Below are 18,049 nucleotides of genomic sequence, written 5' to 3' on the forward strand. Positions count from 1 at the left end.
GCCTGTGTCTCATTTGCATATAAAGGGACCGTGCACAAAACCGAGTGTTCTGAAAGGGGCGGGTTTAGCAGGGTTATTGAACTGCTATGATGCTTCATCCTTATGGTATTTTGACCAAAGCATGTCACTGACATGTTCATTAGGACACCAGGGAACTATTTTAACTTGGAGAAATAGGGTATAATTGTTAACACTTTAACATTTCCAATTGGCTGCAGAAAAAGTAGCCTTGTGTCTTGTACTGTTCTCTCTGTTTATTTAACAATTGCAGCATAATGCCTAGAGAGGAGAGAATAAGAAAGGGAAAAGGAAGAGCAACAAGGAAGATGAAGATGAAAGGAGTCATGTTAACTATTGAAGGCCTTTTAAAGGCTCACGTGTTAAAGATGAACTACACAATGTTAACTACACAAAGTGGTGTAGTCTTTCAACTGGGTTTGATTCCCGGCTCCACTGGTCTACGTGCCGATGTGTCCTTGAGCAAAGACACTGAATGTCATGTTGTTCCTGACGAATGTGCCAGCAGCATGTGAATGATTGTGAGTGAATGAGTGTGAATGTGTGAGTGTGAGTGGGTGAATGGCAACACTGTAGTGTGAAGCAGCTTTGAGTGATCAAGACCAGAAAAGTGCTTTAAAAATACAGACCGCGTTACGTGTGTGTGTGTGTGTGTGTGTGTGTGTTGACTCATATGAACAAACTGTTTAAAATGTTACAAATGTTTATTCGACAAAAACACTGTCACTAATGTGGTCATCGTCATGGCAACAGCTCGTCCGTACGGGACTCTCTCTGCTCTGACACAACATAAACACGGTTAAATTAAAGGTCATCTATGTCCCCGCCCCCTCTTCCTGTCAGGAGGTGGGTGAAGTTTCAACATCTGTAGATAAGGCAGCTGATTGGTCAGTGAGCGGTCACATATTGTTGAATCCCATCATGCCTTTCATGTTTCCAGCAGCGCCCTGTTGAAACTGACGCATCATCGACTGGAGACCTGCCATCCCACCTGAGGACAGACACATGAGACACAAGAGAGTGACATGAGACACACAAGAGAGAGACACAAGAGAGTGACATGAGACACACAAGAGAGACACAAGACAGACACATGAGACACACAAGAGAGAGTGACATGAGACACACAAGAGAGAGATGACATGAGACACAGACAAAGACATGAGACACAAGAGAGTGACATGAGACACACAAGAGAGTGACATGAGACACACAAGAGAGACACAAGACAGACACAAGAGAATTTTTTTTCCCGTCTGAGGTTTTCTTTTAATTAGCCTAGGCTATATGTATTAATATAGCCTAAATATTAAAAGGCCTACATATATACATATATGGGTATATATACATATATATACATGTGTGTGTATATATATATATATATATATATATATATATACATATATATATACACATATACAGATGATACTTGAATAGAAAAGAGGGGCAAGAATGGTGAAGACGCATCAAAACATAGAATGCACCAGTGCAGAGCCGGCCAATGAAGTCAATCCAGAGAACAGCTTTGCTGCACAGGTACAAGATGACGAAGCTAATGCTAACCCAGGCTAATGTTTTGGAGGAGATTTGGGACTTCCGAAAGACACAAAAGAACAACTAAACAAAATTAAATCAGAGATCACTAACCAAAAAATAGCGAATAGCAAAGGTGCGAATTGAAAAAGTCGAAGACCGCGTTCAAAACGTGGAGCAGGTGTTGAACAAGATGATAAAAGTCATGCCTCTGCAAGAACACAAGCTACTCCACCATGACGGGAGAATTTAAGGACATACAATGTTCCCGAAGAAGCCGAGGTGGAGTTTGTTCTTCCGGTTGATACACAAGTAAACAAGTCATTAAGTACGGCTAGTGACAAAGTCAAATTCATTCCGTTTCATGTCAAACGGCTGTAGAATCCAATTAAACATAGTCATAGTCTCTAAAGGGAGACCAGAACAAGCCCATGTGTGAGACAGATTTGACAGATAAACCTCTGTTTGCTCTTCATCACATAGAAGAGGAGTTGCTATTCTTACATTTTGAAAAAGCATTCAAAATTGGCGATGTTGGGGGCAGATTTATTTTAGTAAGGGGTAAGATAGATGGGAATCCCTTACTGAATGTCTATGTACCCCCAGGGAGTGATTTTAGTCTCTTCCAAAAAATGACCAACATTATGGTTGTGAAATTCTGAAACAGAAGGCCTCTTGATCAGTAGACTTAAATTCAACAAATCGCCAGGATCTGAAAAAAGAACTAATACACGTTTTACTTCCCACCCTGAACTGGGCTTTAAAAGATGCACAAACGCCACCCAGCTGGAAGGAGGGAATCATTTCAGCCATACCCAAAGATGGCAAGGATAAAGCGGCTCTTTAAGGCTTAGAAGAATTCCTACCGACACTGATTATTAAAGAGACAGAATCTAAATTGGCCTGTTATGCAGACGACGTCTTGATATACCTGGAGCAACCAACACACTCTCTGCCTACATTGATGCAATGGTTTGAACAGTATGGCCAATTATCAGGGTACAACCTCAATTACTCTCATATAATTAAATCTCAAGTAGTTACCCCTTGACCTGGCAAACAAGAGTCTTTTAAACCTACCACAATTATCGGAATACAACTAGCCACCCATAGATAAATAAATATGGGTTAGGCCGTGTTGTTTTCGTCAACAATGACGATGACAAGAACATCACTGATATACGGTAAAAGACCGAGAGTTCACCTCAAAGCCTTATTTTAGATGAGAGCAGTGATATGCTGGTGCAACCCGTCGTATACGGCTCAATGGAAAAGCATTGAAGAAAATACTGACAATCTTAGGTGATAAACACGTACAAACCCACATCAATGACAGCGATATTATGACTCTATATAAGGTTGCTTAAAAGGACGCATGTTTTTGAAAAACAAGACCTTTGATCGATACCTGCAGTTACGGCGTTACGTTACTACGAAGATAGAACTGTTTACAAAAGCCTATGATGCAGAAACTAGTGTTTCAGGCTTGTATAAGGGTCTGTCCAACTTCATATATTCAAATAAAATGGGAAGAGGAGGGACAACTACAGGTGCTGGTCATATAATTAGAATATCATCAAAAAGTTGATTTATGTCAGTAATTCCATTCAAAAGGTGAAACTTGCATAATGTATACATTCGTTCCACACAGACTGATAAATCTCAAGTGTTTCTTGCTTTTAATTTTGATGATTTAGCTGACAACTAATGAAGAGGAAGATGCGATAGGCCAGACCCAACAATGCAGAAGAGCTGACGGCCACTATCAGAGCAACCTGGGCTCTCATAACACCTGAGCCTAACCCTGGGCAAAAGGAGCCCAACTACGTGTCCAGTGCTGTACGTGCTCATACTTCCCATGTTCATACTTTTCAGTTGGATTGGGATTAGGTAATATTCTAAGTTTGGGATTTTCATTAGCTGTGAGTAATAATCATCAACATTTAAAGCAATAAACACTTGAAATATATCAGTATATGGAGTGGAATGAATGACTATAATATACAAGTTTCACTTTTTGAATGGAATTACTGACATAAATCAACTTTTTGATGATATTCTAATTATATGACCAGCACCTGTATGTGTGAGGAAGAACGGACAACAATCACAATGAGGTACTTTATTACGCCTTCGTGTCACTAGGACGACAATTCCCCCGTCTGCTGGAGGAACTGTGGAAATCAAAATGCAACCCACGACCATGTTTCCTGGGACTGTGCTGTCATTAAGGGCTATTGGAGAGAGAGATACATAATGCCCTACAGAATACCCCTCGAGAGTAAGCCCATGTTTCTCCGACACACACCTGAGGACCGGCCGAAAGAGGATAAACATTTACTCTAGTTTAGTTTAGCCAGGAAATGCTTATCACCAGAGAGCCCAACTGTAAATCATTACAATGGAGAGGATAACTGCATTTATGAATACTGGGAGAACCGGGTCAAAGAGAACTGATTTCATTTTCACAAACCAATGACTGTGCTGTATGAAACACAGTGGTATTGTCGTTGTGTGTTTTTTCTTCTCTTTCTTCTGTATTATTTGGACATTTAGAGCAGACAACAGATGCAAGATGTCTGCATCTATGTTATACCGGGTGTGAATATCTGATTCTGAATGTCAATAAAAAATGAATTACAAAAAAAAAAGCTTCATTCTATGAATTCTATGGTTTTGATTGACTTGTGTGAGGAAAAAGTCAAGCTTTACGGAAGGATATTAGGCTACTACCCAGACATCAGGGCAACGGCTGCCTGCCCTACATAGCTAAGATTTATTGATCGGCCAAAGTTAACCTGACATATGACCCATGCAGCTCAATCCCACTCACTGACTTCACACTGCAACAGGCTACAGGTGATTTTCAGCAGCAGGATCACACCATTATATGGTCTACAGGAACATCTTAGCCTTATGGAACACGTCCCCGCACGGTGTGTCTCTCTCTCTGTGTGTGTGTGTGTGCGTGTGTCTCATACCCATATGGTGCAGGACTCTTGGATCCATCATCTTTGCCATCTGCTGGTTTAGCTTTGCCATCTGAGACGGGTTCACGTTCTTGGACATGTCTCCCCCTGAGAATAACACAGTATGTGTGTGAGTGCTGCCCCCTGCTGGAATGCTGTCCTGTGACCCCGCCCCTCTCACCTTTGAACAGTCCTTTGATCCCGCCCATCTTCTTGACCATCTGAGCAAACTTGGTGTACTGAGTGAGAAGCTCCTGGACGTCTCTGGTGGACACTCCTGATCCTCGAGCCACTCTCTGGATCCTGTTAGGCTGTTTACTGAAGAGCTTTGCTCCGTCTTTACTGTCCAACTCTACACATGACACACACACACACATGACACACACATGATATACACATGATACACACACACACACATGACGCACATGATATACACACATGATACACACACACATGATATACACATGATATACACATGATACACACACACACACACACACATGATATACACATGATACACACACATGACACACGACACACACACACGATATACACATGATATACACATGATACACACACACATGACACACACACACACACATGATATACACATGATACACACACACATGATACACACACACATGACACACACATATACACATGATACACACACGATACACACACATGACACACACATGATATACACATGATACACACACATGACACACACATGATATACATGATACACACATGACACACACATGATATACACATGATACACACACACATGACACACACACACGACACACACATGATATACACATGATATACACATGATACACACACGATACACATGATATACACATGATCACCGACACACACCGCGATACACATGACACAAACGATACACACAACCACAATACACAGACACATACACACACCTACCACGACTTACCACCGCACACATCAGACACACACGACACACACACGACACACATCATATGGTGTGTGTGTAGTGTGTAGTGATTGTATAGTAGTGTTACCTTGGTCATTCATACTGTCCATGATGGTCATGAGTTTCTTGAGTCTGGACATCGACTCCTGTTCATTTCCTTTACTCATGAAGTCTGTACCAAAACCTGGAATCATACCCTACACACACACACACACACACACACACACACACACTCATATACAATTACCTAGAACTAAACAACAAACCAGATTATGTTTTATTATTTACAACATGTGACTGTGACCTACAGGGGGCAGCACACGCTGAAGCCTGAGTCATGTGACTGTGTGGGGGCGTGTTTACCATGATCTGTCCGAATGGTCCCATCTTCATGATGTTCTGGAACTGCTCGTACATGTCTCTGAGCGTGAACTGACCTGTGGGACAGAGTTCACTCACAGGTCAGAGGTCAATCACAGAGGTCAGCCATTTCACCCACAATGCACTGCAGCATTCTCTCACCGTGTTTGAGTTTGTCGATCAGCTCCTCGTTATCGTCCAGTTTCAGCTCGTTCACTCTGTCGATCAGTCCTTCGATGTCACCCATGCCTGACAGGAAGAGGAGGAGTTACTGAGCGTTTCCACGGAAAATAACCTACACAACATTACCGCCTGTGACCAGCAGGTGTCTCTGTTCTCACCCAGCAGTTTGCTGATGAACGGCTGCGTCTTAAACGGCTCAAAGTCGTCGATGTGCTCGCCTGTTCCGATGAAGATGATGGGACTCCTGGTGGCCGCCACACTGACAGGAAACAAAAACAGTCTCAACGCGAGTCAAGTCATAATCACACTGCTGTGACATCATCACCGCATCATCGCCTTACGCGCTCAGAGCTCCTCCTCCTTTGGCGTGTCCGTCTAGTTTGGTGACAATCACAGACGCCACATCCACTTTGTCCTTAAAGGCTTTAGCCTGAGACTCACACGCCTGTCCAATGGACGCGTCCATCACGTATACTATGTTGTCTGGTTGCTGTGGAAACAGGACAAGTTCAACTGAAACTGGAACTGAACACACCACCAGACACTGCAGTGGTGTGTTCAGGGGCTCACCACAGACACTGCAGTGGTGTGTTCAGGGGCTCACCACAGACACTGCAGTGGTGTGTTCAGGGGCTCACCACAGACCTGCAATGGTGTGTTCAGGGGCTCACCACAGACCTGCGGTGGTGTGTACAGGCTACTCACCACAGACCTGCAGTGGTGTGTTCAGGGGCTCACCACAGACCTGCGGTGGTGTGTTCAGGGGCTCACCACAGACCTGCGGTGGTGTGTTCAGGGGCTCACCACAGACCTGCAGTGGTGTGTTCAGGGACTCACCACCGCAGACCTGCAGTGGTGTGTTCAGGGACTCACCACAGACCTGCAGTGGTGTGTTCAGGCTACTCACCACAGCGTTGGACACTTGCAACATTTCCTCAAACAGCGAGTCCTCCTGTTTGTGTCGTCCACTCGTGTCCACGATGATGATCTCAAAGTTCTCACCTTTGAACTTTTCCACCCCCTCAGCGGCGATGACCACAGGGTCCATTTCTGTGTAACTGAACACAACACACATTAGAACAGACTGCAGGGGGAACCTGAACGCAGCACACAGGTTACAGCAGCGGGGGGCGCTCTATGTGAACTTACCTGCCATAAAAAGGGATTCTGGCTTTGGTGGCGTTTTGTTTGAGCTGATCGAAGGCACCTGAGACAGAGAGAGGCGGGGCTTATCACTGACCAATCACAGCACTAGTAAAGGTACTACAAGTGACATGGACGAGTCCAGTGGGGCGTTCACTGTCTTCCTGGACAGACAGGTGTTATTTTTCCACGTTGACTTGGGTGTGATGTCACCATGACTGTGTGATGACTGTGTGATGTCACCATGACTGTGTGATGTCATGACTGGTGATGCACCATGACTGTGATGACTGTGTGATGACTGTGTGTGATGTCACCGTGACTGTGTGTGATGTCACCATGTGTGATGAGATGTCACCAGATGATGACTGTGTGATGACATGACCATGACTGTGATGTCACCATGACTGTGTGTGATGATGTGTGATGTCACCATGACTTGTGATGACTCACCTGTAGATGTTACCATGACTGTGTGATGTCACCATGACTGTGTGATGTCACCATGACTGTGTGATGACTCACGAGATGTCACCATGACTGTGTATGACTGAGTGTGTGTCGCATGACATGCTAGATGTTACCATGACTGATGTGTCATGATGACTGATGACACTCATGACTGTGATGTGTGACTGACACCATGATGACTGTGTGATGACACCATGTGTGATGTCACCATGACTGTGTGTGATGACTGTGTGATGTCACCATGACTGTGTGATGACTGACCATGACTGTGTGATGACACCCATGACAGTTAGATGTTACCATGACTCGGGTGTTTACCTGCTCTGAAGGTGTCGGCACAGATCAGACACGTCTTCCAGCCTTTCCTCTGGTAATAATACGCCAACTGCAATGAACAGAGCAGAGTGAGCACAGGCAGCAGGGGGCGCTGTGTAACAGAGTAGGGTTGTGTTTCAGGTGTGTGACGTCACCTTGGAGCAGGTGGTGGTTTTCCCGCTGCCTTGAAGACCAACAAACATGATGACATTGTTTTTCCCTTTGGTCGGAGTCCACGCCTTCACGCCGGGATCCACCAGCTGAACACACACACACACACACACACTTAATAAACACAGACCAGATCCAGTCCTGAATCAGGTCCAGGTGCAGGTGAACTGACCTTGACGAGCTCTTTGAAGACTGCGTGCTGGATCATCCTCCTCTTGTTCAGACCTGAGGCCATCTCCTCCAGGTCTATGGCCGACCTGCACAAAGAAACACCAGCTGATTCAGTCACTGCTGGAGCAGAACCAGAGTTCAGGACAGGATCAGGACTCACTTCACATTCTCTCTCAACTGTTTCACCAGTTTGATGTTGACGTCAGCTTCCAGCAGGGCGGCGCACACCTCCTTCAACATGGCATTCAATACCTGTAACACAGAGAGACGGTCAGAGTCCAGCTCCAGGTGCAGAACCAGCCAAGACCAGGATCAGGAGCCAGGTGACCTCTGACCTCTTCATTGATGATTGTGGCATTGCTGAGGGACCTCAGTGCCGACGTGATCTTCCTGCCCAGGTCTGCGAGCACCATGGTGACTTCAAAACGGTTCCTGGAAAACAGATTCTGGACTGGATCAATAAAGTGGATCAATAAAGTGGATCTGATCATAAATGATGCAAACTTACGCTGTGATGCAGTAGACTGTTTTGGAGGGAACCCCCCCACCGACTGAGCACGCTCAGCGAGTCAGCACGTCAGCTGACAGGAAGCTGCCTCACACTTCCTGTTGACATAATAATTAATAACCTATCAATGAGTGATCAATGACACGCCCAGAGAGACACACGTCCATTTGAAGCGGATCACAGGAGAAAGTGCGTGTTTTCCTGCGTGGCGGCGGTTCAGTGACGTCACCTGAGATACACGGACACACAACTTCAAAACACCGTGTCACGTGATCGTACCAATAATCGATCGCCTGACATATGTACGTCACTGATCGATACAATAATATCAGCTGTGAATCACTTTCACACAAACATGTCAGCTGTTTACGGATCTAGCTTAGCTCAGTTAGCCGTGTGTTAGCACGCAGCGTCTGTGACGACATTGGCAACATTAAACAAAATTTAGCATTGTTAGCATCATTAACAACAACGACGATTTAAAACAACGACAGAAATAAAGCGACGGCTCGTTCATTTACCGGCTCCCGGTGAAAATAATCCCGATCCTAATCCAACAGCAGCTGAGACTGAGAAGAGTCATCAATCCAGACCGGAAGCACAAAGCAGCTCTTCTTCTGCGTGCTGCTGCTCTGCTTCACTTCCGGTAACAACACAACGCCGCTGCCACCTACCGGTCGAAGGATGTCACCACACGTGTTTGTTGTCGCTCGGTTCAGTTGTGTTTCCACTGAGACAGAACCTGGTCCCCGCTCCTTCTTTAGTCCCGCTGATTGGGGCTTTGTGTCTTTAAAGATCAAAGCTGTTGTAATGGGCGTGTTTGCAGCAGGTGGCGCTCTACAGGTGACGATACTGGTAATAAAGAATAAACAAAATAAGTCCAGCAGGGGGCGCAGAAAAACAGACAGGACAGTTTCCTGAAATCAGGTGAGAGTTTGTGACGTGAGCGAGCGTCTGTGATCACGTGATTTCATCCGTGAGCAGACAGACAGACAGACAGACGGACGAGCCACTGCTGTAGTGTAATCTGCTGTATCACCACTAGATGTCAGCAATTCTCACTCATTCTTACAGGAACAGGCTGAAAATCTCATTTTCATCTCAGAATAACTTTACTCATTCACCAACCTTCACTTTAAAAACACACATTTATATTTATTCATTTATGTGAATCCAGACTTTTACACTTTTACATATGAACACTTTTACACTTTTACATATTAACACTTTTACACTTTTACATATTAACACTTTTACATATTTACACATTTACATATTTACACATTTACACATTAACACATTAACACATTAACACATTAACACATTAACACATTAACACTTTTACTCTTTTACACATTTACACTTTAACACATTAACACTTTTACTCTTTTACACATTTACACTTTAACACATTTACATATTTACACATTTACACACATTTACACATTAACAACACTTTTACACATACATTACACTTTTACACATTTAACACACATTTTACATTTACACATTTACACATTTACACTTATTTACACATTTTACACATTAACACATTTTTAACATTACATTTACTTTTACTCTTTTTACACTTTTTGCTTACATTTACATATTTACACATTAACACTTGTACACTTGTACACTTTTACACATTACATATTTTACATTAACACTTTTACACACATTTACACATTTACACATTTACACATTTACACTTTTACATATTTACACATTTACATATTAACACTTTTACACATTTACACATTAACACATTACATATTATTATTTTACACTTTTACACATTTTACATAACTTACACTTTTTACACTTTTACATATTAACACTTTTACAATTAACATTTACATATTACATATTTAACATTAACACATTACACATTAACATTATACATTAACACATTAACACTTTTTACTTTTACACATTTTACACTTTAACACATTTACATATTTACACATTTACACATGAACACTTTTACACATTAACATTTTAACATTTTTTACACATTTTACTTTAACACATTTACACATTTTACATATTTTTACACATTTACACATTTACACATTTACATTAACACTTTTACTCTTTTACACATTTACACTTTAACACATTTACATATTTACACATTAACACTTGTACACTTTTACATTTACATATTTACACATTAACACTTTTACACTTTTACACATTTACACATTTACACATTAACACATTTACACTTTTACATATTTACACATTTACATATAACACTTTTACATTTACATTAAACATTTACATATAACACTTTTACACTTTTACATATTAACACTTTTACATATTTACACATTTACATATTAACACTTTTACACATTTACACATTTACATTTACACATTTACACATTTACATTACACATTACACTTAACACATTGCACATTTACACACACACATTTACATACACATTTACACATTTAACACTTTGATTACTTACTTGAACACTTTTGACCTTTTACACATACAACACTTTTACACTTTAACATTTACACATTAACACATTTACACATTTACACATTTTACATTTACATTAACACTTTTACTCTTACATTTTATATTTACCATGATTTACACATTTACATTAACACATGAACACATTTACATATTTACATTTTACACATTAACACTTTTTACATTAACATTTTTACACTTTACACTTTAACACATTTACACATTTACATTTACACACATTATTTACACATTTGACATTTACACCCACTTTTCACATTAACACTTTTACTCTTTTACACTTTTACACTTTAACACATTTACATATTTACACATTTACACATGAACACTTTTACACATTAACATTTTTACACTTTTAAACATTTACACTTTAACACATTTACATATTAACACTTTTACACACACACAGTAAATAGTAACAAGGTGTTGGAGATCTAGGTCATGAGCTCACTTCCTGTCAGCTGGAGTCAGTCAGTCTGCATGGTGAGGTCATGGTGAGGTCGTGGTGAGGTCGTGGATAGGTGACAGGTGAGTTAGTCTCTGCAGGAACATGATAATTATCATGTGTGACGCTTTTAGTGAGACAACTGTAGATTTACAACCTGAACCTGAACCTGAACTTCCTCCTTCACCCACACCTCTGGAAACACACAGTTCATACCAGGGCCAGGACCAGGACATATACGTGTATATATATATATGTATATTATATATGTGTTTGTATATAGTCAAGGGGCGGAGTGATGTGTCTCCTCTCCTCCTCTTTGTGTCCTGGCAGGATTTTGGTGGAAGAGCCCTTTAATCCGGTGGATTATCAATTAATCCAGTGTGAAAATGAATCAACATGAGATTAGTCACAATCTGGAAATATGTCATTGATTATGTTCAATAAAATAATAAAATCTGATCACATAAAAACTGTGTGTGTGTGTGTGTGTGTGTGTGCGCGTGTTAGAACTTGATACAGTTATTTAATGCGGAAACATTGACATGGTTTCATTTTTCTTAAATAAATACAACATTTAAGTCATTCATGAGTTTAAAGTGTTTTGAGGATGAGGATGAGGATGAGGATGAAGCAGTGAGGGCTGGACCTGCAGCAGGAGGAGGATCACTTCAGTCCGCAGGTCACCATCACCTCCTTCTTCTCCTCCTCCTCTTTCTTCAACTCCACTGTTCTCCGCTTCTTTTGTCCCGTTTCGGCACGGCTCAGCTCGGAACTGATACCCGGACCAGGAGAGTCTCAGACCCTCAGACCAGGGACAGAAGCGGGACAGAAGCGGGACAGAAGCGGGAGGATTCCGTGTTGTGATGCTGGGAGCCGTGAAGATGGAAGGACACGAGGCTCCGGACTGGAGCGGCTACTACAGCGAGGAGGTGAGAACCGTACCAAGACCAGAACCGGGGAGAACCGGGGAGGACCAGTTCTGACCCGAAACAAACTGAAAAAAGCCTAAACATTTGGAATCTGAGCTGAAGTGAAATTAAATGATTATATATATAAATATATATATATATATGTATATATATATATATATATACATATATATATATACATGTATATATATATATATATATATTTATATATATGTAAAGTGTAAAGATTAATGTTTATTTTTAAAGGTTAAAGGTTAATCAACTTAAATAAATTCATTATTCAAATGTTTCGTGAGAAAAAGATTCTTCATTTATTGATTTATATTTGTTTTTTTTGTTTCTATAAAAAGTGAAACTTGCCTTTAATTAAAGCAGAACAATAAATCAATAATAACAATAATATTAATAATAATATTAATAAATCCAAATGAATTTACACCAAACAAACAGAAGCGGCGAAGATCAAAGGCGCCGCGGAACAGCGAAGTCAAGCGATCCGTGGATTTATTTCTATTTACATTTATATCTATTAGTATTTATGTATATGAATTTATATTTACATTTATATCTATTAGTATTTATGTATATGAATTTATATTTACATTTACACAAAAATCAAACTTCAGAAATATATATATATATATATGATATATTTTACACACACACACACACACACACTAAACTAAATCAAGTTAAATAAGTAAATGAAAGGTCAGTAAATCATCATCAGTTTGTTTCATTATCACGTGATCATATTTCTTATCATTATTAATGTTCTGTGGTAAAACAAATAAATACAATATAAAATACAAAACATGTTTTTATCATTCAAAAGTTCAAATAAAGAAATGTTTCGTGTTCGTCACGTGATGATTTTATTCTGTGATAATATGTTAATAATTATTAAATGTTTTAATGTATCCATTTTTAAATGAGAAGAATATTTAACATGAATTATATTTAATGTTCAATCATATGTTTATTATAATTGTTATTATTATTATTACTGCGTGAGTTGATTAAATGATGAAGAATTTCCGAATACAATCCATCAGTTGGTGTTAGTCAATGATCGATAATCGATATCTAGCAGATAAAATATTTGACAAGAAATTATTTAAATAAATGAAAAAATATAATCTTTGTATTTTAGATTGCTTTTTATTAACCATCATCTTCATCGTCATCATCATCATCTCAAACATTTACTTTGATTTTCGCTGAGAAACACTGTGTGTGTGTGTGTGTGTGTGTGTGTGAAGTGTGTGTGTGTGTGTGTGTGTGTGTGTGTGTAGTGTCTGTGTGTGTGTGTGTGTGTGTGTGTGAGTGTGTGTGTGTGTGTGTGTGTGTGAGTGTGTGTGTGTGTGTGTGTGTGTATGTGTATGTGTGTGTGTGTGTGTGTGTGTGTGTAGTGTGTAAGTATGTATGTGTATGTATGTATGTATGTAAATGTATGTATGTATGTAGTATGTGTGTGTGTGTGTATGTGTGTGTGTATACATATGTATGTGTGTGTGTGTAGCTATATGTGTGTATGTGTATGTATGTAAGTATGTGTGTAATATGTGTGTGTGTGTATGTGTGTGTGTGTAAGTAAGTAATATGTGTGTGTAGTGTCTGTGTAGTATGTGTGTATGTGTAATAATATGTATGTATGTGTGTATGTAGCCAGCATGTGTATGTATGTATGTAAGTATGTAACATGTATGTGTATGTATGTGTATGTAATATGTATGTATGTAATGTATGTGTGTGTATGTATGTATGTATGTGTGTGTATGTATGTATGTATGTATGTAATGTATGTAATATGTATGTATGTATGTATGTAGTAATAATATGTAATAATAATAACCAATAATAATATTAATAGTAATATGTATGTGTGTATGTGTAGTGTGTGTGTGTAAGTATGTGTGTGTGTGTGTGTGTGTAGTGTGTGTGTGTGTGTGTGTGTGTGTGTGTGTGTGTGTGTATGTGTGTGTGTGTGTGTATGTAGTGTGTGTGTGTAGTGTGTGTGCGTGTGTGTATGTGTGTGTGTGTGTAAGTGTATGTGTGTATGTGTGAAGTGTGTGTGTGTGTGTGTAGTGTGTGTGTGTGTGTAGTGTGTGTGTGTGAGTGTGTGTGTGTGAGTGTGTGTGCTTGTGTGTGTGTGTGTGTGTGTGTGAGTGTGTGTGTGTGTGTGATAAAGACATGAACATATTCTGAAGATATCGTAGAATTTATTTTTGTTAAAATCACTTTTTTTCCTTCAAACTGAAATTTGTAAACCACACGCACGCTCGCGCGCGCGCCCACGCGCTCGCGCGCACACTGCTGCCTCCATCACCAAGTTCAAATGTCTGATTTTGTCTCTTCACTGTTTGAAATCCAACATTCAGATTGACGTCAGTGACACAAAGTGACCACACGAGGCAGCAGAGGAGCAGCAACAATCACTGGTTTTCTCTCTTTGGTGTGAGAGAGTGAAGATGAAGAAGTGAACATTATTATTGTTTGGTGTCTGTGTCAGGCTGGTTCTCAGCAGCAGGGGGCGCTCAGAGCACCTGTAGCCACACTTCAGAAAACATGAACTGTCCCTTTAAGTCTGAGAGTCCACTCTGTCCACAGAAACAGGAAGTTGGCTCCAGAAAAAAAAGGGCGTGGTCACTGACTGAGACTTTTGCAACAACAACAACAATCGGATTATTGGATAAAACCACCCTGAGTTCTGGGAGTGCTGCCCTCTAGTGGAGACGTCTGGTACTCTGAGCTGTTTACCACGGTGTGGTTTTAATGAAGGTCAGGGTTTTACAGGATTCTGTCCAGGACTGGTCAGGGTTTTACTGGATCCAGTCCAGGACAGTTCAGGGTCAGGGTTTTACAGGATCCAGTCCAGGACGGTTGAGGGTCAGGGTTTTTGATCAGATTCCAGTGTAAATGTCCTGGACGTTTCCTAGAGGAAGATCAGGGACAGACGCAGAACTGGATCAGACCTAATCAATATCTTCATTATTTAAAAAGATAAGTTTAGACTGGCCTAACTGATTGTGGAATCTCTGGACTTTCTGGTATTGCTCTCACTGATTTAGTTCTAACTGGTTCTGGTCTCTCTGCAGGTGTACTCTCCAATGCCGGGTTCTGGTCTTGGGATGGGTTCCATGTCTGGCTACATGCCCAGCAGTGGGACCACATCGGGGTCCTTCAACATGTCCTACAGTGGGACCGCCTTGAGTCCTACCTCTGTGGGTGGGATGGGCGGCTCAGCTCCAGGAGGCATGTCAGGTCTGGGTGGGGGCGTGGCCTCAATGGGCGGGGCCCTGAGTCCATCAAGTATGAGTTCTCAGCAGGCCTCGATGGGCTTGAATGCGTACGGGGGCATGAGTCCCACCATGAGCCCGACCATGGCGTATGCCGGCGGTGGACTAAACCGAAGCCGTGACAATAAGACTTTTAGGCGGAGCTATCCGCACGCCAAGCCCCCCTATTCCTACATCTCCCTCATCACCATGGCGATCCAGCAGGCCCCCAGTAAGATGCTGACTCTGAGCGAGATCTACCAGTGGATCATGGACCTGTTCCCATACTACCGGCAGAACCAGCAGCGCTGGCAGAACTCCATCCGCCACTCGCTGTCGTTCAACGATTGCTTCGTCAAAGTGTCGCGTTCACCGGACAAACCGGGAAAAGGCTCGTACTGGACCCTCCACCCGGACTCCGGCAACATGTTTGAGAACGGCTGCTACCTGCGGCGCCAGAAGAGGTTCAAGTGTGAGAGGAAGATGTCCACCAAGTCAGAGGGGAGGAAGGAGGGGGGAGGGGCAGGAGGAGGAGCGTCCCCTGCTGGAGACTCTTTGCTGCCCTCCACCAGTCAGGCAGCCTCACCTTCCAGTCTGGACCTGCGGGGGGCAGCAGACCTGAAGGTGTCCAGCTCTCAGCTCCTGTCCTCTCTGTCGCTGCCCCCCCACTCCATGGCACATGAGTCCCAGCTGCACCTCAAGGGCGACGCCCACTACGCCTTCAACCACCCGTTCTCCATCAACAACCTGATGTCGTCGTCGGAGCAGCAGCACAAACTGGACCTGAAGGCCTACGAGGCACTGCAGTACTCTTCCTACAGCAGCGGGGCGGCGCCAGGCCTCGGGCCTCGGACCATGGAACCACTGGAGGTGTCGTATTACCAGGGTGTTTATCCCAGACCACTCCTCAACACGTCCTAGTACCCGCCCCCACCTTCCCCGCACGTCCTCACATGACTCTGCATGGACTTCCTGTCTGACTGTGATGATGCTACTGGTCTCTGAGGTCCTGACCAGACCAGGACCCAGACCAGGACCCATACCTGGTCCTGGTTTCTCCTTTTACACACAGTCGGTGACTCATTGCACTCGTCTCCTGCCTGACCCACGCAGGGGTCGTGACCTGTGCATTAGGTCATGACCCTGTGTGGATTAAAAGGTCACTTCATTAAAGTGGGTCAGACAGGTAACCCCGCCCCTCTGTGAGTTGTCAGATAACCCCGCCCCTCTGTGTCATGTCATTTATTTATCAATACAAATGAAAGTACTAATCAATAGTCAATAAGACCTGGACGCTGTGATTATTGATCATTGATTGTAAAGGATCTTTGTTAATGACTCTCACTCTGTGTGGAAAAGGGGAAACCACTTCCTATGTGCGTTTCCTGAGCTATGATGTATTTAAACCACTGATTATTGATGATTGATGATTGATTATTGATGATTTCCATGTGCATGAATGAAAAGGGAGCTCTTTTCTTCTTCTTCTTCTGTCGTTTCTTCTTCTGTCGCTTCTTCTGTCGTTTCTTCTTCTGTCGCTTCTTCTGTCGTTTCTTCTTCTGTCGTTTCTTCTTCTGTCGTTTTTTCTTCTGTCGTTGTTTCTTCTACTGCCGTTGTTTCTTCTTCTGTCGCTTCTACTGTCGTTTCTTCTTCTTCTGTCGCTTCTACTGTCGTTTCTTCTTCTTCTGTCGTTTCTTCTTCTGTCGTTGGTTCTTCTGTCGTTTGTTCAGTTTATTGCTCTGTTGCATGTTTTTAAATTATTCTGTCATTTGCAAATAAAATAAGAAAAACTGCAGTCATTGATTGATTGATTGAATTCCAGCCTCATGAGTGATCAATAATGAAACACTAGGTATAATTATTATTATAACTAGTTAAATAATAAGTATAATAATGATGACTTTGTTTTTATTTTACATTTTGTTTTTAAATTATTTTATTTCACTGAAAAATGTGACTTTTTGTTGTTTGTGGAAAACTTTTCCTTTTTATTATTTCTCACACGCTCTCTCTCATAAGCGCTCTCTCTCGCTCTCGCTCACACACACACGCGCGCTCTCTCACACACGCTCTCTCTCTCTCACA

General features: G+C 41.8%; 2 protein-coding genes across 2 annotated transcripts; one reads left to right on the forward strand and one right to left on the reverse strand.

Annotated features, from left to right (window-relative positions):
* Nucleotides 1-703: 703 nt before the first annotated feature.
* srp54 (signal recognition particle 54) lies at nucleotides 704-9,412 on the reverse strand. Its single transcript, XM_044018774.1, has 17 exons — nucleotides 9,319-9,412; nucleotides 8,798-8,895; nucleotides 8,625-8,721; nucleotides 8,450-8,541; nucleotides 8,291-8,375; nucleotides 8,103-8,207; nucleotides 7,951-8,017; nucleotides 7,168-7,225; nucleotides 6,926-7,076; nucleotides 6,360-6,508; nucleotides 6,177-6,277; nucleotides 5,998-6,084; nucleotides 5,839-5,912; nucleotides 5,564-5,672; nucleotides 4,702-4,872; nucleotides 4,533-4,628; nucleotides 704-1,009 (listed from the first exon to the last, which is right to left on the reverse strand). The coding sequence occupies exons 3-17, from the start codon at nucleotides 8,700-8,702 to the stop codon at nucleotides 918-920; spliced, it is 1,515 nt and encodes a 504-aa protein (XP_043874709.1). The 5' UTR covers nucleotides 8,703-8,721; nucleotides 8,798-8,895; nucleotides 9,319-9,412; the 3' UTR covers nucleotides 704-917.
* A 3,208-nt stretch (nucleotides 9,413-12,620) lies between these two features.
* foxa1 (forkhead box A1) lies at nucleotides 12,621-16,885 on the forward strand. The gene is made up of 2 exons (XM_044018770.1): nucleotides 12,621-12,686; nucleotides 15,785-16,885. Exons 1-2 carry the CDS (start codon nucleotides 12,621-12,623, stop codon nucleotides 16,883-16,885), a joined length of 1,167 nt encoding a protein of 388 aa, XP_043874705.1.
* Nucleotides 16,886-18,049: the final 1,164 nt, after the last annotated feature.

This window comes from Solea senegalensis, unplaced genomic scaffold (genome assembly GCF_019176455.1).
Source record: "Solea senegalensis isolate Sse05_10M unplaced genomic scaffold, IFAPA_SoseM_1 scf7180000017696, whole genome shotgun sequence".
Taxonomy (NCBI): Eukaryota; Metazoa; Chordata; class Actinopteri; order Pleuronectiformes; family Soleidae; genus Solea; species Solea senegalensis.

Excerpts from the sequence above, each read along its gene's own strand:
- foxa1 (XM_044018770.1), top strand. The coding sequence starts at position 12,621 with ATGCTGGGAGCCGTGAAGATGGAAGGACACGAGGCTCCGGACTGGAGC. Across the intron at positions 12,687-15,784 it reads GCGGCTACTACAGCGAGGAG|GTGTACTCTCCAATGCCGGG; the intron begins GTGAGAACCGTA and ends GTCTCTCTGCAG.
- srp54 (XM_044018774.1), bottom strand. The coding sequence starts at position 8,702 with ATGGTGCTCGCAGACCTGGGCAGGAAGATCACGTCGGCACTGAGGTCC. Across the intron at positions 6,509-6,925 it reads TGCAAGTGTCCAACGCTGTG|CAACCAGACAACATAGTATA; the intron begins GTGAGTAGCCTG and ends CTGTTTCCACAG. Across the intron at positions 1,010-4,532 it reads AAGAGTCCTGCACCATATGG|GTGGGATGGCAGGTCTCCAG; the intron begins GTATGAGACACA and ends GTCTGTCCTCAG.